Here is a 26,190-nt window from a genome sequence, read left to right as displayed (position 1 = left end):
ATAACAGCCTTCCCTAACTTTTGCCAAAAATTGCTCCTATCACTTAGAACTTGTGACTTTCGAATCAAATTGTTCAGATTCAACTTGAAATTTTGTAGACAGATGCGTAGAACCTAGAAGATTAAAAAAATTAATATATTAGACTGTTGAAGTTTAGTGAAAACGCTTAACTTCATCATTCAGTGATTTTTCTCCTATAACGAAGAATGACTAGTAAGCAAGAATTGTAAATCATGTTCATGTTCAGCAGCAAAAATTAGAAATATGTGCTGACTAAACTACCTTTTCTTACTCTCAGATAACTTTTAGGCTACAAAAATGTGTCTTCAATTTTTCACGCAATTGGCTACGAAGATATTTATACAATAATAGTTTTGTAATTATTATTGAAGCACTTATGTGGCAATCACTCGGTGACAGACAGAATTATAATAATAATAATTTATTATAAGCCAAAAAAACAGGCCATACAGAACTGTATTCTTAATTACACTCCACAAAAAAATATCAAGTTTCACTCATTGATGTCAATGCTTCATTTACATATTTACATAACTGCCTGATTGTCCTTTTTACAGTCGTTTTCAGGATCCCCGGGAACTCCAAGTTAACACCCTCAAAATACATTTACCTTAATAGAGAAAGTTGCTGGCACTCGGTGAGAATATGGGCCACATCCTCAATATAACCACATCCCACATCCCAGATGTAAACTAGGTTACATCTGGGGCAAGAGTAATCCACATCTGCATCTGGGGCCATCCTTTTTCTTTCAAATACTCTTTTTCTATTTTTTAGTGGCAGGCAATTCGCTCGGATCCGAAACCAAGTCCTCAATGTCTCCCCCGGTCATCCTAGTTTAAATAGCATTCAAATCCAAATATCTCTTTTACATGGGAATAAAACTTCAATGTTTCAGATGTTTTAACTGCCTGGGTCCACATTTGGACTTCCTGTTCTTTTATTATTTCTACAATCATAGCCAAAAACGACTCACCCTGATCTGAGGGTCCTAGCCCCTCATTCCAAATATATGATACTCCTAATCCATCTAAAACATTTTGTATTTGGTACAGCCGCGATCTTTTACGCTTCGACCGTAGCATCTCCACATAAGCTGCTTTTGCTAACCTATCTTCTGGCAGACTTAGAACTTTTAGCCAGTACAGGATCATCTGTGCTAATCTAATCATTCTCAGCGAAAATACACCAAGGTCACCTTTTATTGCTTGATTGTGGGTCGTTACGTGAAGACCAATTAATCTCTTAAAGTGTTGCAGCTGAATTGATTCCAATTTTGGTGCCGGGTCATGCCCCCAGAGTACAGCTCCGTAATGGATAGTAGGCAAAACTTTAGAATTAAAAACATATTTATGCATTTTTAGATCTTTTATACTTGAAAGCCTTGAATTACGTAAAATGGCAGCTGAAACTGCTTTCCCTCTCTTAATCATCTCTTTTACAAGCTCTTTCCATCCTCCTTTTGCTGAAAGTGTCACTCCCAAATATTTAAAATTTTTGCTTTCTTTTACTTTTTCACCTTTATAATAAAATTCTACTTTTTGATCATCATTATTCACACGAATTCCTCTAAAAACCACAATCTCAGTCTTTTAATATTCAACACTAGTTTCTTTCTATGTAAATATTCTTCTAATATACTCAATAAGATTTGGAGCTCCTCTGGTGATTTGCCTATCAACACCGCATCATCAGCAAAAAGCAACAGAGATAACGTTAGGTTCCCTAGTGACACCGTAGGGGCCCCTACCTTTTTAAAATGGTCAACAATATCATTTATATACAACGTGAACAACCTAGGCGAAATACTACTACCCTGTTTTACTCCTTTTCTAATTTCAAACGGCGACGATAATCCCTTCCCTAAAACTTTAACTATACCAAATGTGTTTCTATACATATCAGCTAGTATCCTAACGAAAAGTCTTGGTAAGACAGTTCTAAGCACAGGAAAATCCTATCAATACTGTCGAAGGCCTTTTTTAGATCCAAAAATACAACGTTCAACCTATTCTTCCCTTTTGTATATTTATCTACAAGGACCTGTGAGACTAAAAGCCTATGAACAGCATTATAACCATCTTGAAACCTCGCCTGCTCCTCCTTCAAAATCCTATATTTTTCTCACGAATGAGTTACTCTATCATCTACTATTTATTCTAATATTTTGCTAAGACTAGGTACTAAAGATATCAGTTGATAATTACTGTGAACCGCTGGGTCTCCCTTTTTGAATAGCGGCAAAATCAAGGATGTTTTCCACGGCGAGGGCCATTCTCCAGAAGCCAGAACTGATTTGAAGATAGCCAAGAAGATGGGCATAAATAAAAGTTGGAATTGTTTCAAGATCTTTGTTGGGACTCCATTGATACCAGGTGCTGATCCCCCTTCCATGGCGCTTATGCATTCTTCGATTTCTTCTTTCGATGCGGGTGTTATTAGATTCTAATTGTGCTCTTTCACTGGGAGACTGATCTCATTCTCTGCATTCAATAATTCGTCACTGAACCAGCAGTCAAACGAATAGTCTTCCTGGACCGCGTCGTTGTAGTATGTAGGCCATGTTTTCGGGTCAGATACTTTTGGCTGAGCTATGGAGGCCTTGTTACTAGTCGAAACCTATTTTCCTCTTTTTCCTCTTCCCTCAAAATCTCCATTTCTTTAATCAATTCTAATTTTTTTATTCTACATTCCTCATAAAAAAAATCTATATCCTTACAACCTCCTTTATTTCCTAGAACTGGGCCTGCTATTTCATGTACAAGCTCCGTGAACTCTTCTATCAATCTGTTTTGGTTATTTATCTTCTCTAAATCACTCAGCATTATAGCTACACCATTCTCTGAAAACGCTTCACTTAATTTAACATTCTCCTCTCTTGACCATTCCCTAGGTATCTGACGTCTAACATTTTAATTATAAATACGACTTACACTTGAAATATCCCTCATTTGGGGAGTACTCCTTGATCTAATTTCTAAAAATACCGGTAGATGGTCCGATCCTACTAGCTTAAGCACATCCACATTAAGGTAATTCGGATCCCAGCGAATATACACCAAAACATAATCAATTAAACTTGCTTTAGCCTCAGATACTTAGGTAAACTCACCCCGATTTTTATCCTTTCCAAATCTTCCATTTCCAATCATCAAACCCGATTCTGCGCATAGTGTCAGAAACCTTCTACCCCATTGATTTATACTTCTTGTTTCATCCCTGCTAGCTCTGGGTATTTTGTATATTGATCTTACAATAAATAGACCCAAATAAAAAATAAGCAATTTTTTAGGCTAAGTAACGTAAGCTTAACTTGCATACACTGCATTTTTTGAAATGACAAAAAAGATTAGGTTATGTTTTATGTTTTGACACAAAGTAATACAGGATCAACTCATAAAAATGGTGCATTTTAAAAGTTACAAAATAGTTTAATGTCATGATCTAGAGTATAAAGTTTGTTTTAAGCAGAAACAACGCATTTTGAGACCTTTTCAAAGGACGTTTCATCTCTTTTTTAAAGAAACGTTCTTCTTTGGGCATATAATGTTAAAAGTAACGAGGGGTCAACAACTACATCATTCAATCGGTGGCAAACAAAGAAAGCCACTGTATTGCTCAGGCAAAATTTCTGTCTGCGAGGCCGACCAAAGACTGCTGCATTACTTCACGTTGCCCAAGCAACGTGAATTAAGTTTCGGTTTGTTCTAAGTTTGACGCATTATATGACTATATTTCAGCTCGTTTTAAGTTTCAATATCACTCTAATTGTACAACTTTGTGGTCCTTTACCTCTGTGACTAGATGGTAATCCAAAAGCATACACGTTGGACTTTCAACTGTTTTGATCAAAATGGTTATCTTGATACGATACCCTATGGGGATTCGGAGTTCTTTGGGGCATTTAAAGGGTAAACCCCTCATTTTCTTCACAACTACTTTCGGAAAACCTTTATTAAAGTCAATATTTAAGACAAGAATCTGCATTCAGTATAAGAATTAATCAGCCCCCATTGTAAGGGAACCCCCTTACGCACAAACCTACTCAGAACCATACATACTCAGAATTGAGGAAGACCATGGAGGAGGTCCGCGCATAAAAGTGATACAAAATAGTGATAAAACAAAGAAATGGTACGCAAAAAATGACATACCAAACATGTGAATATTTTGCAACTTCAGCCTATGTAAAGCAAACCTGGGAATTATGTTGGTTAATATGTTTAAATCCGTTTCTTTAAAACTCATTCCTAAGGGGAAAAAATCCAATTTCCGCACACCAAAGCATAACAATCTCATTTAATTTATCCAATAAAGTCATGATAGCATATGACACACCACAATTGCCAAAAAATCTTACCGAAAATCTCCTTAAATAGCGTCCTGTATGGTCCTTGAAAGAATCATCAAGCATTGTGTCAGCCTCATCGATAACAACATGAGCTACCATGTCAGTGCCATATACACCTAAAAAAGATGATTAGCTAGATACTGAAATACATAAATTATTAGAAAAGGGGATCGAAAACCATACAAAAAACAACAACCAAAAAAACCCCCCCCCCCAAATACAAAGCACGGCTTGAAGGCCCAGGAACGTCTGTAGAAAGATGTTTCGGAGGAACCAAATTCTAGAGGGAGAGGAGGGGGATTCTGAAATGAAAATCGTAAATATACTGAGATATCAGGGGTTGGAGGGATTGAAGCTCCCTTCCCCAAATACGCATCGGGGAAGGAGTATATTATCATTTTTCTCTATTGAGAAGAGGAATAAACCCTTTTCTCTGTCGTCTCTTATGGAACTGGTATGGTGGTAATGCGTCCGTACGGGTGAGGCTAGGGCAGGCAGCTCAGCAAATCCTTTACTGTTCGGAAAGATATGAAACAAGGCTCTGTGCTTAGTCCAGCTCTTTTCAATAATGCCATCAGAACCGTCGGTAAAAATATTAGCCACAAAAATATGTCAGTCACCTATGTTACGTAGACGATATCCTTTTACTATCAGATGGTCTCCAAGTACTCCAAAATACAGTTAATATAGTTTGCTCTGGTTTCAATGAGATTGGGCTTCAAATCTCCTTCTCTAAAGCTGAGCTTCTCGTCTACGATTCGTCTCAACAACCTCCTGTTACTATCAATATTGGTCTGTTTCTGCATTGGAACTGTTTCTGCATCATCTTCTCTGAATTATTAAATAAAAAATAAGTTTTTTCAACTGAAAGTAAGGAGCAACATTGCCCGCTCCTCAACACCTTGCTCTTCACGCTAAAGTTTTTCGGCACTTTAAAAAAAGTTACTTATTGCTCTAATTAAGCGACCCTTGTGTTTCAGGAGTCGTTTTTAAAGAATTGGGACAAAATTTAAACTTAAACAGCATAAAGAGCGAGGTGATGAGTAGGGGGCAACCCCTCTCATATACGTAATAATTTCCGTTCGTTATAAGTTTTAATGTTGCTCCTTACTTTTATCTGAAAACACTTTTTTTAATTTAATTTCTGATCGTTTTTTAAATAACGCCAGGATATCTGGCTCCACCTCCAAAGAATAATCCCCCTCCCCACGCAAATATCCTCTGGAAGATTCAATCCTGGAAAAAATTCCCCCCGGACAATTACCCTTAACTTCCCCACGCGTGAAATTGAGTCAGTAAAGAGAAAGCAAGACAGATAAAGAAATTTCGCATACGAATTCTGGCAAATTCCCCCAGTATACAATTTCCCCTGGAAAGTTCAACCCCTGAAAACTTCCCTCTCCATGGATAATTCTCCCAGTGCAAAATCCTCCCAGCAGAAAATTTGTCCTTCCCTCCCCACCCGAAAAATGTATGCATACTTCCCAATAACAAATACTATACGGAAACAATGGGCAAATTTTATAACATAAAGACCTTTCTCCAGGGGGTGTGGGGGGTCATGTTACCTTCAAAGACATATTTATTGGGGTTTTCAACTATGCTGAAAAAAATGGCTATATCAAAATTTTGATTGGACAATTTTGGGGGAAAAAGGCGTAGGAGGGGGCCTAGTTGCCCTCCAATTTTTTGGTCACTTAAAAAGCGCACTAGAACTTTTCATTTCCGTTAAAATAAGCCCTATCCCGACTTTCTAGGTCCACTGGGTCTATATAATTACCCCTGGCGAAAATAAAAAACAAACAAAAACAAATAAATAAACATGCATCCGTGATCTTTCTTCGGACAAAAAATACAAAATTCCAAGTTTTTGTAGATAGGATCTTGAAACATCTACAGTAAGGTTCTCTGACGCTCAATCTAATGATGGGATTTTCATTAAGATTCTATGACTTTTAGAGGGTGTTAACCCCTTTTTTCGAAAATCAAACAAATTTTCTCAGGTTTTAACCTTTGATGGGTAAGACTATATTTAATGTTAGAAACTTAAATATTAGAAACCAGCATAAAAATCCGATTCTTTTGATATACCCATTGGTTTCAAAATTCCTTTTTCTACAGTTTCGGTTACTATTGAGCCGGGTCGCTCCTTACTTACAGTTCATTACCACGAGCTGTTTGATTTAGGTCTTCCGTTTGGATCAAATGTTAAAACTACTAAAACACTTGTTATCTCAGCGTTGAAAGAAAAGCTTAGAAAATCGTACGAGCTGCATACTCAAGTTAAAGGCCAGTTTCACAAAATGAAATTTTCCCCAATTAAATCCGATAAAGATTTTGAAATAGCCATTTTGTTCAAAATAGTTCAAAGATCAGATGACAAAAACACCGGGTCGACACAGACCCCAAGAACCCGAGTTAGGTCAAACATTAGATAACAAAAACTTCGAAGTCGACAAAACCCCCCAGGGCCGGGGGGGTGTTTTAAGTTATGCTCCGGGGGGCATATAAGGTTTTTTATGCAAAGGGTGGTTGTGTAAACTTCACAGGTGGCTCGTTTGATAGGAAATTGAGAGTTCTAGTTACCCTTTTAAGAGTAAAAATTGATCAGAGGGCATCTACCCCCTCCTAAAAAAAAACACACACCCTCTTTCCCCAAATGTACCCGATCAAAATTTTGAGATAGCCAATTTGTTTGAAATAGTCCAACGATCAGATAACAAAAATTTCGGGGTCAACAGAGCACAAGAGAGGTTGTAACTTATGCCCCGGGCATATAAGGTTTTTATGGAAGGGATGGTAGTATAAACTTCAGAGGGGGCACATTAAATTATAAGTCAGAATTTCTATTACCGTTTTTTAAGTCAAAAGTGATCGATGAGTAACTGCCCCCCCCCAAGGCCCTTCTTTCCCCAAATGCATCCAATTAAAATTTTGAGAGAGCCATTTTGTTCAAAATAGTTTAAAGATCAAATAACAAAACTACGGGGTCAACACAATCCTTAAAAGCCCAGGGGCAAGTGTTGTGAGTTATGCCCCGGGGGCATAAAGGGTTTTTATACAAGGGGTGGTCGCAAAAACTTTAGAGGTAGCTCATTTGATTCAAAAATGAAAGTTTTAGTTACGTTTTTAGAGTCAAAAGCGATCAGAGGGCATCTACCCCCCCCCCCAACCCCAACACCCTTTTCCCTCAAATGCATCAAATCAAAATTTTGAGATGGCCATTTTGTTTAAAACAGTCTAACAATCAGAAAGCGAAATTTTCGAGGTCCACATACCCTCCCCCCGAGAACCCGGGGGAAGGCTTTTAAATTATGCCCCGGGGGCATATAAGGTTATTATAGCAGATGTAAGCCTCGGAAGGGACTCAAATGACTATAAATTGAAAGTTCTAGTTCCCTTTTTAAGAATCAAAAGTGATACGATGGCAACTAGCCCCCCCCCCTCCCACCAACCGTTTTTCCCCAGATGCGTCCGATCGAATTTTCGAGATATTAATTTGTCCAAAATAGACCAAAGATCATATAATAAAACCTCTAGGGTTTACAGAACCAGAGGGCAAGTGTTGTAAATTATGCCCCGGGATATATAAGGTTTTTATGGAAGGGATGGTTGCATAACCTTTGGAGGGGGCTCATTCTATTGAAAACTGAAAGCTCTAGTTCCCTTTTTAAGAGTCAAAAGGGGCCGGAGGGCAACTAGCCCCTCCGCCCTCTTTACCCCAAATCCATTCGATCAAATTTTTGAGATAGGCATTTTGTTAAAATAAGTTAAAAAATCAGATGACAAACACTCCATGGTCGACACAACCCTCCAAAGCCCGGGGGCTAGTGTTGTATGCTATGCCCTGGGGGCATATAAAGTTTTTTTTTTGTCAGATAAGCCCAAGATCAAAAGATCGGATAAGCCCAATTCCCACCGTAACTAAAAAAAAAACTTATTGACGACATTTTATTCCAAAAATCATGGGACCTGACCCCTGGCCCTCCCTCCATGGCGCGACCCTCCCACCCCATAAAACAAACAAACAAATTAACGATATTCTGTTCCAAAAATCATGGGATCTGACCCCTGCCCACCCCCCCCCCACCCCTCACTGGCCCAACCCCACCCACCCAAAAAAAACTTATTAACGATATTTTATTCGAAAAATCCTGGGAATTCAGTTTAATTTTACTAGCTCTTTCCAAAACTGTTCAAGACGCCTATAGTCTTCACTACAAACAAAAATTTGGCTGCTGCCCGCTTCCTTAACGGTAAAAGCATAAGGCCTACTGCGTATTCGGCGCTTTACTAAAACTATGCGTCTAATAACGAAAATTATTTTTTTATTTTGAAATTTTTTTTTAATAATTTGGCAAAACTCGACAAAGAGTATGGAAAGCTTGTAAGAGTGAAAAAAGCCGCTTATTTTAAAAGTAAAATCACAAGTGCCATCTAGCGTTTGGTGAGTTTGTTTTGACCCAAAACTGCTTCTACTAGCATCGAGCTAAAATGAAATAGTTCTGTGGAAATCGATGTTAATCACTCCTCCACGTAGTTACCGGATCGTTTTAGCTTTTTTGTGTTTTTCGACTCAAGTTCTTTCTGCTTTTTTTAAATTTTTTTTTATTTGTTTGCTTTTATTTTTGCCAGCAATCCTCTTTTTACTTGTAGAGAAGATCAATGAGGATCGTTTTAAGTTTTGCCTCCTTTTCTCACTGTAAAAGTCTAAAACCTACTGCATCATTGGCGCTTCTCCATTTATTACAGCATTAAAAATGAAAATAAAAATTACTGTGAAATAAAATCTTGAACTGACGATCTTTCAACAATAAATATCATTATATATCAAATTTTCAGTTTAATTTTATTTGTACTTTCCAAGACTGTTGAAGACCCATATAGTTTTCAGTGAAGCGCCAATGACGCAGTAGGTTTTAAACTTTTACGGTGAGAGAAGGAGGCAAAACCCTAACTCTTGTTTGTAGTGTTTTTTTTTCGTTTCAAGCTTGATTTGCATATTTAATATAAATTTCACTCGTTTTAAGATTTATTTACTCATTTATATTAATACCTATTGTATGTTTGTTTACTATGATTGTTTCTTTAATTCATGTTCGTTTTGTGTTTCAATTTTACTTCAATAGCAAGATATTTTTGTTCGTTTTAAGCTTGATTTGTATATTCAAGTTTTACTCGTTTTAAGATTTATTTATTCATTTATATTAGTACATGTTGTATGTTTTTTCGCTAAGATTATTTATTTATTTTCTGTTTGTTTTGAGTTTCATTTATTATTTAATAGTAGTTTCTGCCGTTTTGAGTTTGAGTTATTGCAGGCTTCTATTTCTTCCGGTCTTAAGTTTAATATGACCTTTAGTTTTTTTTTTTTTTTTAAACTTCTTTTCGGAAAGTTTTTTTTTAATTATCTTCTATTCGTTTTGATTGCCAAAGTTTCAAGTTTTTTAATATTCTCTATTTCAAATAATTTTTTACTCCATAATAAATATGGCCTATAGCTTAACTGTGTTGCCTAAGTAGTTGAGAAGTTATTGGTTTTTTGTTTGTTTATCGTTTCCGTTTTTATTTTGTTTTTCTATATTTTGAACTCTTTTAAGTGCATTTCCTATATATAAAGAGGGTTGAATTAAGTTATTATTATTATTATACTAGCTAATATTCATTAAACTTGGCCCCTTCGATCTTCCAGATGATTTCTATAAATGTATCTCCAAAAATTAGCTTAAAGGATGGCTGTAGCGTTAAGTATCTTATCCAAGAAGATATGTCAAACCCTCGTAAAATTTACATTAATAAAACGTGGATCCTTTAAGTTTAACATTCCCCTTGCTACACAATGGTAATTGTGTCAAATCAAACAGTTCGTGGTAACGAACTGTAAGTGAGGAGCGACCCGGCTCAATAGTAACCGAAACTCTAAAAAACGGAATGTTGGTACCAATACATACATTAAAAAATCATATTTTTATGCTGATTTCAAATATATAAGTTTCATTAGGTTTAGTCTTACCCATCAAAATTTACGCGCCTGAGAAAATTTGCCTTATTTTCGAAAAAAGGGGGAAACAACCCCTAAAAGTTATAGAACTTTAATGAAAATCACATCAGATTCAGCATATCAGAGGACTCTACTATAGAAGTTTCAAGCTCCTATCTTGAAAAATGTGGAATTTTGTATTTTTTTGCCAAAAGAACGATCACGGATGCGTGTTTATTTGTTTTGGTTTTTCCCAAGGGTGATCGTATCGATCTATTAATCCTAGAATATCGTGAGAGGGCTCATTCGGACGGAAATTAAAAGTTCTAGTGCCCTTTTTAAATGACCAAAAAATTGGAGGGCAACTCAGCCCCCTCCCACGCTAATTTTTTTCTCAAAGTCACCCAATCAAAATTTTGAGATAGCCATTTTGCTCAGCATAGTCAAAAATATAATAAATATGTCTTTGAGGATGACTTAATCTCCCACAGTTCTCGGGGCAAGGGCTGTAAGTTATTAACTCTGCCCATTGTTTACATATAGTATTGGTTGATTGGAAGTATACAGACGTTTTCAGGAGGGATTTTTTTCTGGTGGGGGGTGGGGGAGGGTGGGGGTGGTCGGAGGACGGGGTTACGGGGTAGGATCTTTCCATGGAGGATTTTTACTTGGGAGAAGGCACATTTCTATGAAGGGGGCACCGGATTTCCAAGAATTACTTAAAAAAACATCAGATATTATATAAAAAAACAAGTTTTTTCAACTGAAAGTAAGGAGCAATATTAAAACTTAAAATGAAAAACAAATTATTACGTATATGAGGGGCTTCGCCCCCTAGTCAATACCTCGCCCTTTACGCTAAAGTTTTCTTTTAGTATTTTCAAAAGAGCTATCTATTCTAATTAACCGGCTTTTGTAATTTAGGGGTTTGTGATTTGAACAAAATTCAAACTTCAGCGTTAAGAGCGAGGTATTGACTAGGGGGCGAACTCCCTAATATATGTAATAAAAACATACGAATATAGAAGTTCGTTACGTAAGTTAATTCGTAAGTTACGTCAGATCAAAATTTCGAGAAAGCCATTTAGGCAAAATAAGTAAAATTAATATGCAAATTTCGTTTTAAATATTCATGTACAGTGAGCCAAAATCAAAGCTGCATTAGTTCAAAAACGTTCAGAAATTAAATAAAAAAACTAGGTTTTTTAAAACTGAGAGTAAGGAGCGACATTAAAACTTAAAACGAACAGAATTTATTCCGTATATGAAAGGGGCTGTCCCCTCCTCAACGCCTCGCTCTTTACGCTAAAGTTTGACTCTGTCTCACAACTTTATTTTTTAAAACAATAAAAAACTTTAGCGGAAAGAGCGAGGCGTTGAGGAGGGGACAGCCCCTTTCATATACGGAATAATTTCTGTTTGTTTTAAATTTTAATGTCGCTCCTTACTTTCAGTTAAAAAAACGTGTTTTTTAAAAATTTAATTTGATATGAAAGCCTTAATGTTATCTGCTAAACAATAAATAATCGCAATACAATATATTTATATTTAACCCTAAGTTAATGAAAATGTTTGTAGGAGCAATATTTGTCACAAAGACATTTTAGTTATCGACTTCAGCAACTTCAGTTAATTTATAAAGTGATTTATTAAATTGAAAAAGTTCAAGCTATAACAAGAAAATGGGCATTTTTTTTCTATACAACCGCAACAGCGAGGGACATTGATGTTTAATTATTTTCCAGACAATAGCAATAGATATGATACAGACAAATATTGTGGGTATAATCTTGGATGAGTTAAAAACCCTGTGTGAATATAGCATCAAGAGGAACTCTGGTGTCAATATCCAATGAAGTGTTGCAACAACTACAACCAATGAGTCACAGTTGTAGAGCATTTCCATCGTTATTTCGTTACATCGTTGAAACGAGGATTTCGATCCGTTTAGACTTGAAACCCTCTAAAGGCACAACAAAAGTCATAGGTACTAATCTTGACGAAATTTAATACAGACCCAAGAGGTCATTCTTAAATGTACAAGTTCAGATTGACCTTTTTAAAATTTATTTTACTCTGTATTTAATCATTTTTCTATCAAAGTGACGCATAAGTGGTGTCTCCACCAAAGTCTTTATTTAAGGATGTATTATTGTCTGAATTACGTTCTATTCTAAATAGTTCATTTTTCAACAGAAAGAACAAAACTGGTGGGTAGATACAAGGCTGCATACAAGGCAATAGCACGGCAATATATCTAGTGCGATTGTACCACTTAATCATCAAGCGGCTGAACACTTCTGACAATATTGTCGATTTACTTTTGGGGGACTACAGAAAAAAATTCGACCTTATAAAATACCTGACCGTACAACCAAATCTGAAGGAGATGGGAGCTAAGAGTCGAGTACTACTATTAGTAAGAGAGTTTGTATGGGGGAGACGGCAGTCAGTTTATCCTTTGTCTGCCGAAGATATCTGCTCTGAGTGGTCAGAACTAACCTGCGGCTACCCCCAAGGATCGAAACTAGCTGCTCCTTTATTCCTTTCCGTCATCAACCCAATCCTAGCAGTTCGAAGAGCATTTTAAGTTCGTTGACGACTTGTCTGCACTTCTCAAGTACACAGTACAGAATGCGGTAGCAAAGATGTAGTTAGACCAGTCTTCCTCCACAGACTTCATCACACATTGTCAATTAAATGGCCTACAAGTGAATGAACAGAAATCGAAAGTTCTACGATTCCATCCACTCAAGCGGGACATTATAACCCAAAATATCATTTCCAACTTTTGTCTCTGCAACAGTTCTAGGTGTAATATTTACAGGTGATTGCTCGTTTAAGCTGCATGTTGACAATACTTCACGCAAATGTCACTACTCAATCCAGAGTTTAACAAGTATGCACAGATTGGGCTTCTCTGATCACCAACTCCTACTGGCGTATAAATCCTACATCAGGCCTTTCCTCGCGTATTGTTGTCTCGTTTGGGGTCTTAAACTCAAAACAATGCTTACATGTCAGCAGAACTAAAAGATGTCCAAGAACGTGCCACTAAAAAAATACTTGGACCCCACTTCAGCAACTGCAAAAGTCCTCTTGAACTTGCCAACATTATTTGTTAGAAGACATGATTGATTAATGAAATTTGGGGAAATGCTGTCAGCAAACGAAAAACACCGATCAATTTTTCCATCACCTGCACAGATCAGCCGTCCTATCCAAATGGTTCGCACTCCATACTTAAAATCCTGAGGTAAGGGGTTTAAGTCCTGGTGTCGATGGTTATTTGATTTGGAACTAGGGTCAATGGTGAGACACTGTAAGCTCAGCCAGAGTCAACCCAGCTCTAAATGGGTACCTGGAGATAATAAAAACACGAAAAGCATCGGATGATTTGCCCCCTACCACGCATTGCACTGCCTGTCGAAGGCATTGAATCAGGACGTCGGTACCTGCGCAACGCAGACCAATGGTCAGCATGCGAAAAAAGTTTTAAAGAAAGTAAAGTAGAGATCAGCATAATTACTAAGCATGACAATAAACTACAACCTGTTAAGTACCGAACGGACAGATTTGTAAATTCCTCCGTGCCATATTTTGTAGCAGATTTAACAAGTGACCTTTTTTTTCTCATTTTCTATTTCTTTTGTGATTGTGAAGGTAGCATAATTTGTCGTTCATTTTTAGTGTTACAATAGCTATTTAAATAAACGAATACGAATCCCCAAGTTTTGATGGGGTCCTACACGACAGAATTATTTTTAAAAATATATGGTACTTGTTAGACTCCTCCTTGATGAGTAACTTGGGGTCCCATTTTTCCAGAGTTAAGGAGAATTACAATACAGAAGCAGGGGCAGATCCAAAGTTTTTTTTAGGGGGGGAGGGCGCAAAATAGGTTGATCCGAAAAACTTGTGTTAGGAGCAAGTTTAATTAACGCAAACTTGAGTGAATTAAGTAAATTACACTACTTTATGCTACGCTAGGGAGGGGGGGGAGTCGCCCCCTCGCCCCCTGGATCCGCCACTGTACTGAAGCCATTTTGGAACTAACAGGCAATTAATTTCGTAAATTTTCTTTCTTTTAAGATTTGAGAGATTTTTCGGAACATTGGAATTAAACTAGATTTGTGGGCCTTTAGAAATATCGATAGATCACACACTTTAGGTTTGTTATATCATCTACAAGAAGGAGCCTTTGGCACTTTAATAATCACGAATTGCTTACACATTTAGTTCATGTAACTAATTTGAGCCGAACTTGTTAGAGTCGTGACACTGGGGCTTTTTGATTTGATTTAATTTTATCTTTAGTCGTGTGTTGAAATAAACTTTTCCATACAACTCATTTTATGACCTTTATTTAGTTTTTCAGTTCATGAAAATCACTTCTTCTTCCAGTATGACGACGCAAGGTAAGGTATAGCTTTATTAATACACTTAGTTATGACAATTCTATAGCACATCAGGCACATTAAGTCTGTCCATGCAAAGATATGATTTTCCTTTGCTGAATATGGGGAATCTTAACCTCCAGTCAAAAGTTTTCGACAACGGCAATTTTAATAACGTAATTTTTATTTCAATTGGATATCATATCATTTTTAAGAGAATTCGATACCTTAACTTGCACAGGTTGGATAACAAGGGCGTATCCAGGATTTTTTTCGGGGGGGGGGGTTACTAATTTTTGACTTTTTCGGGAAAGGGGGGTTACTAATTTTTGACTCAGTTTTCGACTAATTATACTGATTTTTACATAGATTTTACTAATTTTCGACTCGGTCAAAAATTTCGGGGGGGGGGGGTTCAAACCGGGTACCCCCCCCCCCCTGGATACGGCTTTGTTGGATAAAAGGTTCGAATAAGCAACAGATAACTAAAAGCCAACACCTACTCTCCCAGAAATCTAAGAAAAATCATTCAACTTCTCCTTTTTTGTGCTGATAGAGATATTCACATTTAATAGAACTTACATCATTAAAAAGTGCTAATTTCGCTTTTCCGATTGAACGGAGAACAAATTTCTTTTTAAAGCTCACGATAGAGTAGTGCCTACAAATATTATGTCATACTTGCTTGGAAAACATTAAAAACCAGCTCAAAGGAAGTATCATTTCAGTAATTTGACAGCTTTGGGAGTTTCATGTTGCGCTACCCGCTTTGATCGAAAACCTTGCCAACGCAGTATGGATATTATTTATGAAGTATGTTTGTTACTGTGAGAGACCGAAATTGGGGAATGTTGACATTCACAGCCAAATTTCCAAAATTACTTTTTTTTCTCCTTGGATTTAGTCAGCTTTGCCCGTTAGCTTTTTCAGTTTTATGCAAGGTTTGATGGTGACAGGTTAGGTTTTTAACCCATTTCTGAGATTTATAACCTAAAATAACCTAACTTTAATTTATCCTTAAACTTTGCATAAGATTGACAAAGCTGATTGAATACAAGAAGAGAACAAGGAATTTCGGACATTCACCGGTGAATGTCGACATTTATCACATTTTGGTATTTCACCGTAGCATGTACATTTAATAGACAGCACTTTGCATAACAATTAGTAAGTTATTACACGTTTTCTTTATCTTAAACTAACCTCTTGTTAGCTTTTCGAACTCTTGGTACATTTAAGATTCCCGTTCATTTTTACTAAAATTGCTTTGGGAGTTCCCTGTGGTGCTCGGACAATATGCTAATAGACTCTTTGCCTTCAAGACAGTCAGCCGACGCTCAAACTCAAAAAATTATTTTTAAAGTACCGAACACCCTTAATTTCAGCTACTATGGGCTGTGGTTCGCTACTCTTCCAAACATGAAAAGCAGGATGCCCTTCACCGTTAATTTCCTTATTTTGTTCATTGGTTGAAAACCACTATTTTTTGTGTCATCTGAAAAGGTAGCAAAAACTAAACAAAAACTTACCAAAAGTTGTTAATTTGCTAAGTCCACCAAGCGTACCAATTAACAAATCAACTTCGTCATATTGTGGACGGGTAATTTTACTAGCTATGCTGCCGCCAGTAACAAAATTACATTTAACCGGCAATGTTCTACAAAGATCTTCTGCAACGTCCTAAGAAAAAAATGAATAAATATAATTAAATATGCATAAGGACAATAATAGTTGAATAAATATTAAAAAATATTTACACAATATTTAGGCGGCGGCCGTGGGATTAAATTGGTAGCAAGAATCAATTAGCAAAAGCAATTAAATTAACACGACAGACCATTGCAAATACACTAACTTTGAGAAATAAATGTAGCTGAACCATTTGATTTTATTTAGAAAGTGATAAAACTTTTAAAAAAGATAAATAACTGTACTAGTTTTTTCATGGAACAGCGTGAAATTGCCGTGAAAATGGATTCCCTTGTTATGGCATGCCTATTAGGCTTATTCTAGTTCAGTGCCACCTGCAAATCATTATTAATCCATTTTCCTCAGCATCATTAGTAATCAAATGATCTTGACCACTAATTCATAAAAACAGAGATAAGACTTTAAAAAAGCGGCCAGGCAGACACGCAAGGGACGGGGGACTTTAAACCCAAATTTCCCTCAGGAATATTGACAATTTGACAGTTATTCTATATTTTCTTGCATTGTTCAGATAATTTTTGTTTTGCGTTTTTTCGAAATCTTCCCCGTCCCCTCATTAAAATTTAGCTACCCTGCTACCCTAAAAAGTCCTGCCTTTATACTAAAAACGATATTTCTTTGACGAAAATGGACTTTCTTGTCCTCTTTTGTAGTTAAGCGTAACATCTTATTCAACACAATGTTGTCATTATTGGAGATGGTGAGCATTTAAGGGGGAGGAGGAAAGAGAATAATTCTGAAACGAATGTCAAGTCATATTGATGTTGTCTAAGGTGAATTAGTAAATAGGGCATAAACACTAGGTGTCATTTTTTTTTTAATTTACCTACACTTCGCTCATCTTTGGTGTAAACTAAAAGAGACTAAAACTTTAAAATTTATAAGATTAGAAAATAAAGAGAACTTTAAATCACGTGGCCCCACCTCACTACAGATATTCTTGTGATATACGGTAACAAAGTATTTCCTAAAAGTAAGGACTAAGAATGAAGCTTGGCCAGTTTGGCCAAGCCGATTGTAAAATTTACTGTAAGAAATATTCCCTACGATTAAGTGCACAAGCTAATAGAGAAACTAAATTCTGCACATATTTCCATAATCTGATGGATGCGTCATAGAAAAAAATACAATTTTTTCTTTTTTATTATTTCACTACTTTTTTTCTATTAACTTGGGATGGGCCTCTGAACTATAAACGCATTTTTTTTTTTATAAAAGTATTTTCTATAGTAAAAAAAGATCTTACAAAAATTTGTTGAGCAAGCTCTCTTCCAGGAGTCACAATAATTGCAAGAGGCCTGTTTACTCGCAATTGGGGATCTGCTGCCTTCATTTTCAGGATTTGTTGGACAACAGGAAGAAGATAGGCCAAAGTTTTGCCACTACCTGTTTCGGCAGCAATGAGCGTGTTCTTGCCTTTAAGGACTTCTGGAATTGCCAGTACCTTCAAAAGAGAAAGGAACATTAAATATGTGAGCTCTACTAACCAGGACTACCAGGGCCGTATCCAGGATTTTTTATTTTCGGGGAGTGTTTTACATAGATTTTTTTTGGGGGGGGGGGGCGGGGGTAGGGGTTACAAAAAAACAACTCGAAAAACGCATAAAATCTTTGTTTATATCCATTTTTGTTACGTTTTAACGAGTCTGATAAACATTTAGGGGGGGGGGGGTTCAAACCTCCTAACTCCACCTGAATACGGCCCTAGGAACTACACTTTCTCTCGCTATGTCGGCCCTATATAGCAAATATCATAGGCTTTTTACCGGGTAAAATATCGAACTCGGGCCACGTAGACCTATTGGGTCATAAAAGGAAAGACAAACGAAAGATTTAATAATAATAATAATAATGATTAAAAAATTGTGGAGCTAATTAATAAAATCCTGTAAAATTTCGACTTACTGGTATTCTGTTCGACAACTGAACTGAGTGGATGAGTTTAAAATAGGAGTGATTCAAATTCTGCTTAATTAAAATAATTTTCCAAAAAACATATGTAGGTTTTTTAAATTACCGAATAATGACATTAAAAGCGCATCACCAGAATCAAACAGCTGAAGCGTGAATTGAATTGAAAAAAGAAAGGATACAAAAAATATTTGCTAAAATTTTCCAAATAAAAAAATTATCCAAAAGAAATATACAAAACTTTAAAAAATATTAATTAAATGATATGAAAAGCTCACAACTTAGCGGCGTGTAAAAAAAAATCATGCCGCAAAAGTCGTATTTAATTGGAACGTTTTCTGCAACGTATGAAAACCAGTGAGCTTTGAAAATTGAGGGAACGGTTACTTTATGCGATGTTTCTTATATCCAAAGTCCTTGCAACTTGAAGACGGGTGCATATGGTCTCGCACCCCAATTCAAAAATTTATTCTCGTTATGTCATGAGGTAGGTTATACATAAAGAGTTTTAGGGATCGTATAGGAACCAGGGGTGAAATTAAGCCGGAATAGAAAATAACTGGTGTTATACGAGTATAATCTAAAGTTGGACATAGGACATTCCGCTTTGAGATGTTGTTTTGAGTCCCAAATAAAACTTTTCAAGAAACAACAATGAAAAATAAAAAGGAAATGTTCATCACGCGTCATTTGAACGCCGCTGGCAAAACTGGAACTCAATAAAACTTCTGTAGGACATATCTAAGATTGAAGGCGTAATCTAGACCCGAAATTGCACTAAAAAGGAGGTTGAAATTTAGGGTTAATAGAAATTGTACAATTAAGTTCAAATTACTATTCAACTTCACTTATCATCAAACTATAACGGGCATTTCCTCGAGTTGCATAACACGTTCCCCATATTAAACCGGCGAATCTAAATAACAGAAACAGACTGGGAAATGGATGAAATGGACGCAAAAAATATGATAAAAAATGATTAAACGGTTACTGTACTGTCAATAAATCCGTCAAATCGTTAGGTTTGAAGACCCAAGACAATTGTCGACTAGATTGGATGTGGTCAACTGGAGAATTTTTGTGGTTATCTGTAATCTCTTCTTAATAATTTTCTTGCACGGTTATGTTACCTGAGTTCAAATATTTTTTTTTGTATTCATTGAACACCTATCATTCACATGACATGATCAGACGGAGTAAAGGAAAAAGCAAAAAAAAAATAAATAATTGAGTCAGAAGATTAATGCGCTAACTATGGTCATAACAACGACAAGCAACGATAAAAATAAAACACAAATAGAGAATAAATTTGAATATTAATGCTTCACACATGGTCATGACGAAGACATACAAAAATAATAAACACTACTGAATTAGACAAGGTAAAAATAATTCTGTTAGGAGCTAAGTTTTCAGTTATGCTTGACAATTAATTTAGAAATTGCAAGGTCAGGGTAAGCGAGATTAAATTTTCTAATCAATAGAGAATTCCAATACCTACGTGACAAACGAAGCAAATATTTAGCGAACAGTCAGTTTAATAAGCAGCTTCCAAAATGGGGCAATATGCGAGATGTAAGGGAGGGCGCCGGTATTGAAAAAGCTAGCTAACAGTGGGCGGTTGAATCAAAATTTACCTGCAACGATCGACGCGTACGAGGCGCCAGTGTTGCCAACCGGTGAAAAAAAAATATACTTACGTATTCTCCCGACCGTACCCAAGAAGTGAAGTGAAGTTTTTCATAATGGAATATACCAAAATATGATGAAAATACAATACTTCAGAAACAAAATTATAGAGGCTACAACAGAGAATTATGGAACGCAGGCCATCCAGAACGCATTATGTTGAATACCTAACCTAACCTGATCACCTTTATATATTAAATATTCAATACAAATACACCTACACCGTAGTTTTTCTTAACAAGACTAAGCTAACTATAACCTACTGTGACAGTTGAACCGGTTTTTCTCAGACCCTACAGATCAAAATTCTTGACTAGGATCGGGATAATACGTAAGTACAAAAAAAAACTAGATTTAGTGATTTTTAGGTTGATTTAGTGAATTTCTTTAATAATCTAGTGATTTATGTGATGATTTAGTAATTTTTTTAGGCAATATGCAAAATCACTATAAATATTGATAAATCACTAGGGGTGAGAGCTCTGCGAGGCGCATATGCGTCGTGCGTGATGGTCTATGAGCAGAAATCTGGCGTGGCGTATCGAAAAACCGATAGGAGGACAGATAAACGAGAAGGCCAACCGCTGTAACAGTGGTCAGGGTTGCCACCGCCATAGATTTATTTATGTTTACATGGATTTTTTTATTCATTCCATGGATACTTCAAATAACCATGGATTGCCATGAATATCTTATTAAAAAACATGGATTTTACCAAAGAATCACGAGTTTCAATTTTTTATGTCAATTTTTTTTCACACCTTTAAATTTAACTTCAAAAATGGCACAAAAAGCCAAACCAAAAAAATACTGTCTGGGCTCTATCGTCGAAACGGATTAAAATGGAATAGCAAATGGCCTCGCCCGCGCACTAAAGAATTCAAAAAGTTTCAGCGTAAATTCAAATGTGGTTGCAAACCGCAAATCTGCAATGACTAACCACCAAAACAAGAAATTTGTCCCTGCTAAGGTAAATTGGAAATCTGTATAGTACCTCTATGCTTGTTTAACATTATCCTCTTTGTCTTTTGCAGAAGAGACACTAAAAAAATGGAAGACAATTTAAAAGATTAAGAGAACGCTTTCAGAACACATTGTTCAGTTAGTATGAAAGTAATAGACCACCTGATGCATTTTCTTACGGTCTTTTATATTTCTATAATGATTTCAACTTCGGACGCGTTGAGAGCGACTCAAAGCGTTGCGAGCTGCAAATTTTTGGTCCTTTTGCCAATACGCTTGCTTGCCATGGATTTTTATTCAAGCTGGTGGCAACCCTGACAATGGTATCTTCAAATGCTATAAAGGACGGTGACTCGCTTTCCAAGTTGAAAATAACTATTTTAGACTTATGAGAATTGAAAGGAAAGCCAGATTTAAGATGTTTCTGATGAAGTGTGTCAAATATATCATTCATTCTTTGAAGGGCACAGATTAAATTCAAACTCTCATCTGCATAAAATACTAGAGACAGATTTAATGAAGATAGCATCAGAGACATGGAGCACTTAAGATAACTAATATCTTAACACAAACTTCGGTTTTATTTCAGAACTCAAACTACGAAACTAACGATCGGATCCAAAGTGGCGAGCGTGGTCTACCATTCTCACTATCATTTCAAAAGTGGAAAAACGTGTATTCGCTATTTTAGACCACTATTCTCAAACTCTGCCAAAATAACTATTTTAAGAAAATGAACCTCTAATCTGAAATTATTGTTCTTATATTAATTTTACGTTATTCGGTACTTGTCCGTTAAAAGGAACACATACAATAATGGAAATTAGGTTAATCCTAATGAAATATACCAGAACATGATGATAATGTAATACTTTGGACACAAAATTAAGGAAACTACGACAAAAAGTTATGGAAAGCAACCCCTAACCACCTCTATATATTAAATATTTAATTAAAGTCTACATACATCGTATTTTTTCTCACTCAAAATAAGCAAATCGTAACCGATCTCATAGAGGCAAACCGGTTTCTGTCAGATCTTACGCAGCGTAATTCTTGAGTGTGTTCTGTTTAACAGACAAGTATCAATTATTCTTAATTAAACATTGATTAAAACATTATTCTTATGATATTTTGACTTGTTTGGGGCAAATAAACAACGTTTTTCATAATTTTCTCCACCACCTCTTCATATTTTTAATATTAGCTCGCTCTCAGATAGAATAAAAGCGTAGCTTTTTATAGGCGATAGGTTAAGCCATTTGGAACTTGGGATGCAAATAAGCAAGCACAGGCAAATATAACCAGCAGATGGGATATCTGGAAGGAGGTGCTTGATTTGTTAGGCAGAATAACTCTAGCGGTGCTATTTATACCAGTTTGGGCAAGTTAATTCAAAATTATCGCAGGTGATTACATAGTATGTGTATATAATATGGTAGGTAAAGACTAGTTAATTTTACTTAAAGGACAGAAATCGGATAAGAAAAAAGAAACAATTTGAAATCCCATTTAATGCTCCTTCAAATAGCTTTTGGACACATTTGTGTTAAATTTACTGAGAAACTACTTGATCAGCGTGAATAAACATTTCAAAGATTTTCAGGAGATAATGTTTGAATTAATTTCTAAAAGCTTCATTTATACAGCTCACCGACTTTTTTTGAAATACTAAAAAAAGTTCATAGTTGGTTCAGCGTTGCTATTTTTATTAGTGCTAGTGAATTAACGAAAAAAAATTAGGAGATAAATTCTTGGTGGCCTCTTAAGATGCTGAACGCATTGTATTTTTGCATTGAGTTTAGTCTACAGACTATTTTTCACTTGCAGCTTTTCCAACAAAATTCCGTCGTAACAGGTGTAAGAATATGTTTCATCAACGCATCTAGCCTACGAAGTTTGGGTAGTAAATTTCTGTTCAATTTCATAAAACTCGTAAATAAATGCTCCTTGTCTTTAACTTTCAAGTACATGGAGTAAATTAATCGGGAGAAGAATAGGCTATATGAATTCGGATACCCTGCAATTTTATGAATGTTTGTTTATGCGGGCATATTCAACATCGATTTTGGAGAGGGGTTAAACTTGTCACAGAAAGGGGAGGGGGGGGTGAGGCAAACAACAAAAAAATATTTTTGCATAGTTTAGTGTATGATAAAAAGTACAGTTTTACATACCAATTTCGCACAAAACATGCAATCTGGTAACAAAATAGTGTATTATTGTACAAAACACATGGAACAGAATTTAACTGGCAATTAAGCTCTTGTAATTGTTAAAGTTAAATTAAGAGTTAAGATAAACCAATTTTCAACACATCCTTTTCACCAGACTATCGTAAACTATCGAAATTTTACAGTGTAATTTATAGAAGATAAACAATTATAAAGAGCTAATGTTCTCACTCATGTTTTGACACGAAGGAGAAAGAAAAACGGATTTTGAGTAAAAGAAAAGATGGGGTTGAGTTTTGTGATCGTTGGTTTATGGAGAATTAAGGTACGTGGAAACCCAATTACAGCAACTAATCATTTAGTTCAGTGTCGCATTTAGCTAGCAACTGATCGACATAGCAATTTCTCAGAGCAATTACTACTACTACTATTAACGATAACTCTGCAGCCCCAGCCCACGTGAGGCCAACATATCTCCCCCTACACCCCAATCTATCAAAAGCTTCACTTTTTACTCCCTACCAATAAGTTGCAATTTCCTTTAAAGCCCTCCTTTTTTCAGGAGCATCATTTTATTTACATACAAATTTACAAAAATAAGTGTCAAGGAACCTTTCGGTACGTTCGGCCTTGTGACCTCTTCTCACCCCGTTCGGGGATGACATGCATTTCCTTTTTCCCTAGATGGATGACCAAAAAACGACCTTATCATCCTTCATCCGCAAAAGGTTTCGTAGTTATGTCAACGTTTCTCTCATAAGCACCATTAGTAGAGTCAATCTAAATTAATTTTAGGATTAACTCAAACAAATTGCAATAGTTTTGATTTTGGTATCATTACAACCGGAAAACATATTCTACAACATATACAAAATCAGCCGAAACCGGTCGAGGCGAAACTGACGTTTTTTCGTGTTTTCTTCTAAAATAACGACTTCAAAAAATAATAACGTACACTTTGAAAAAGTCGGTGATAGGAAAATCTGATACGTAGATAATGAATATGGACTCAGTTCTGTGTTTTGAACATACCTGGGTCGCACCCCCCCCTCCCACACACACACGCGCGAGATAAAGCGTGCATTAAAATAGGCCTACGTTGGAAATTACACGAAGTCGGATCCACGCGGATCAATGCGAGTTCTGTATCCAATTCAAGTTCTTCATCTGAATCCTCGTCTACAAGTTTCTTTATAAGAACCGAGTGAAATACTGCATCTACAATGGTGGTAAAACGAACAGAAATTAAATGAACAATCAAGGCAAACAAACGTACAATATATATTAATGTAAATGAGTAAATAAATCTTAAAACGAGTAAAACTTAAATTGAATATGCAAATAAAACTTGAAGCGAATAAAAATCACCACAAACAAGAGTTTGGGTATGACTTCCTTCTCTCACTGTAAAAGTCTAAAACCTACTGCGTCATTGGCACTTTACTGAAAACCAATTCTATGACAAATATTTTCTTTTGTACTTAACATTGAAAATAAACATAATAATTATGATAAAATTTTTAACTGAAGAGCTTTCAGCAATTAATATCATTATACACAAAATATTCAGTTTAATTTATTGGCTCTTTTTAAAGTTGTTAAAGATGAATATAGTTTCCCTACAGACAAATATTTGGATACTTCCTCCTTTCCTAACTGTGAATAAATACCAAAAGCCTACTGCGTCATTGGCACTTAACTGAAAATAGATTATATAACAAATATTTTCTTTTCCAGCTCTTACAGCACTGAAAAAAAAAATACAATTACAGTGAAACAAATTCTTGAACTGATGGATCTTTCAACAATTAATATCATACATCAAATATTCAATTTAATGTTGTTTATAATTTCCAAAACTATTCAAGGCGCATATAGTTTTCAGTATAGCGCCAATGACGCGGTAGGTTTCAGGCTTTTACAGTGAGAGAAGGAGGTTATACCCAAACTCTTGTTTGTAGTCATTTTTATTCGTTTCAAGCTTGATTTGCATATTCAATTTAAGTTTTACTCGTTTTAAGATTTATTTACTCATTTACATTAATATATATTGTACGTTTGTTTGCCTTGATTGTTTATTTAATTTCTGTTCGTTTTAAGTTTCATTTATACTTCAATAGGAAAAATATTTTTTTTCATTTTAAGCTTAATATTCTTATTCAATCTAAGAATTACACGCTTCAAGATCTATTTATTCATTTGTTTTATTACTTGTTGAATCTTTTTGCTGTGATTGATTATTTAATTTCTGTTCGTTTTTGGTTTCATTTATTCTTTAATAGAAACTTCTGGTCGTTTTGAGTTTGAATTTTAAAAGGCATTTGTATCTGCTAAGCTTAAGTTTAAAATGGCCTTTACTTTTCTTTGAAAAACTTATTTTCGGACAGTTTTTTTTAAATTAATCTTTAAGTGGCAAGGATATATCTCCAGCACTGTGAGCCCATACCATTGTAGATGCAGTATTTCACTCGGTTCTTATAAAGAAACTTGTAGACGAGGATTCAGATGAAGAACTTGAATTGAATACAGAACTCGCATTGAATATGGTTGAGCTTAGAGAAATTAAAGACCTATATGAAAACGTAATGTATGGACGAGCATCTTTTGAACATATATCCCAGTCTTCAAGTCTCATGAAAGTCAAAGCTTCTCTGTCGGCTCTTAAATCAGAGCGGAGTCACAAGAATCGAACAGGAAAATTTTGGATACAGTACATGGACATGGTTGCCATTCTTCGAAATTTCCTCAGAGTTGAACATACAGGTCAATAGAAACTTCATTTGCACACAGTTTCCGACATGCTCCCTTACCTCGCAGATAAACAGATGAACAGACTTGAACATACAAGCCCAACCCTTTTCCAGCGTTTTGAAAAAGGCTTACACATTGTAAGAAAATCGGATAGATTTTGGGCCGGTTTATCTTCAGATTTGGTCATACAACAAGAACTGATGAGAAGTCTGAAAACGGCAAACAGATTGACTAGAGGTAGAG

At 35.8% G+C, this 26,190-nt stretch overlaps 1 protein-coding gene across 4 annotated transcripts in view; it reads right to left on the bottom strand.

Moving 5' to 3' along the window:
* LOC148940136 (putative ATP-dependent RNA helicase DDX28) overlaps window positions 1-26,190 on the bottom strand; it is a 128,449-nt gene that overhangs the window by 18,915 nt on the left and 83,344 nt on the right. For 3 of the 4 annotated variants that reach the window (XM_089105935.1, XM_089105936.1, XM_089105937.1), the window contains 3 exons: window positions 17,706-17,903; window positions 16,279-16,429; window positions 4,382-4,488 (listed from right to left, as the gene is read on the bottom strand). In XM_089105935.1, coding sequence (XP_088962061.1) covers window positions 4,382-4,488; window positions 16,279-16,429; window positions 17,706-17,903 — 456 coding nt within the window. Of the gene's footprint in view, window positions 1-4,381; window positions 4,489-16,278; window positions 16,430-17,705; window positions 17,904-21,053; window positions 21,076-26,190 lie in introns of those variants that run through there. The other variant, XM_089105938.1, reaches the window with a different exon arrangement.

The sequence above is a fragment of the Artemia sp. Qi Xiang Cuo genome, chromosome 20, assembly GCF_049724085.1.
Source record: "Artemia sp. Qi Xiang Cuo chromosome 20, ASM4972408v1, whole genome shotgun sequence".
Classification (NCBI taxonomy): domain Eukaryota; kingdom Metazoa; phylum Arthropoda; class Branchiopoda; order Anostraca; family Artemiidae; genus Artemia; species Artemia sp. Qi Xiang Cuo.
Note: the sequence above shows the minus strand (reverse complement) of the source record. Positions and strands in the feature narration are given on the sequence as shown.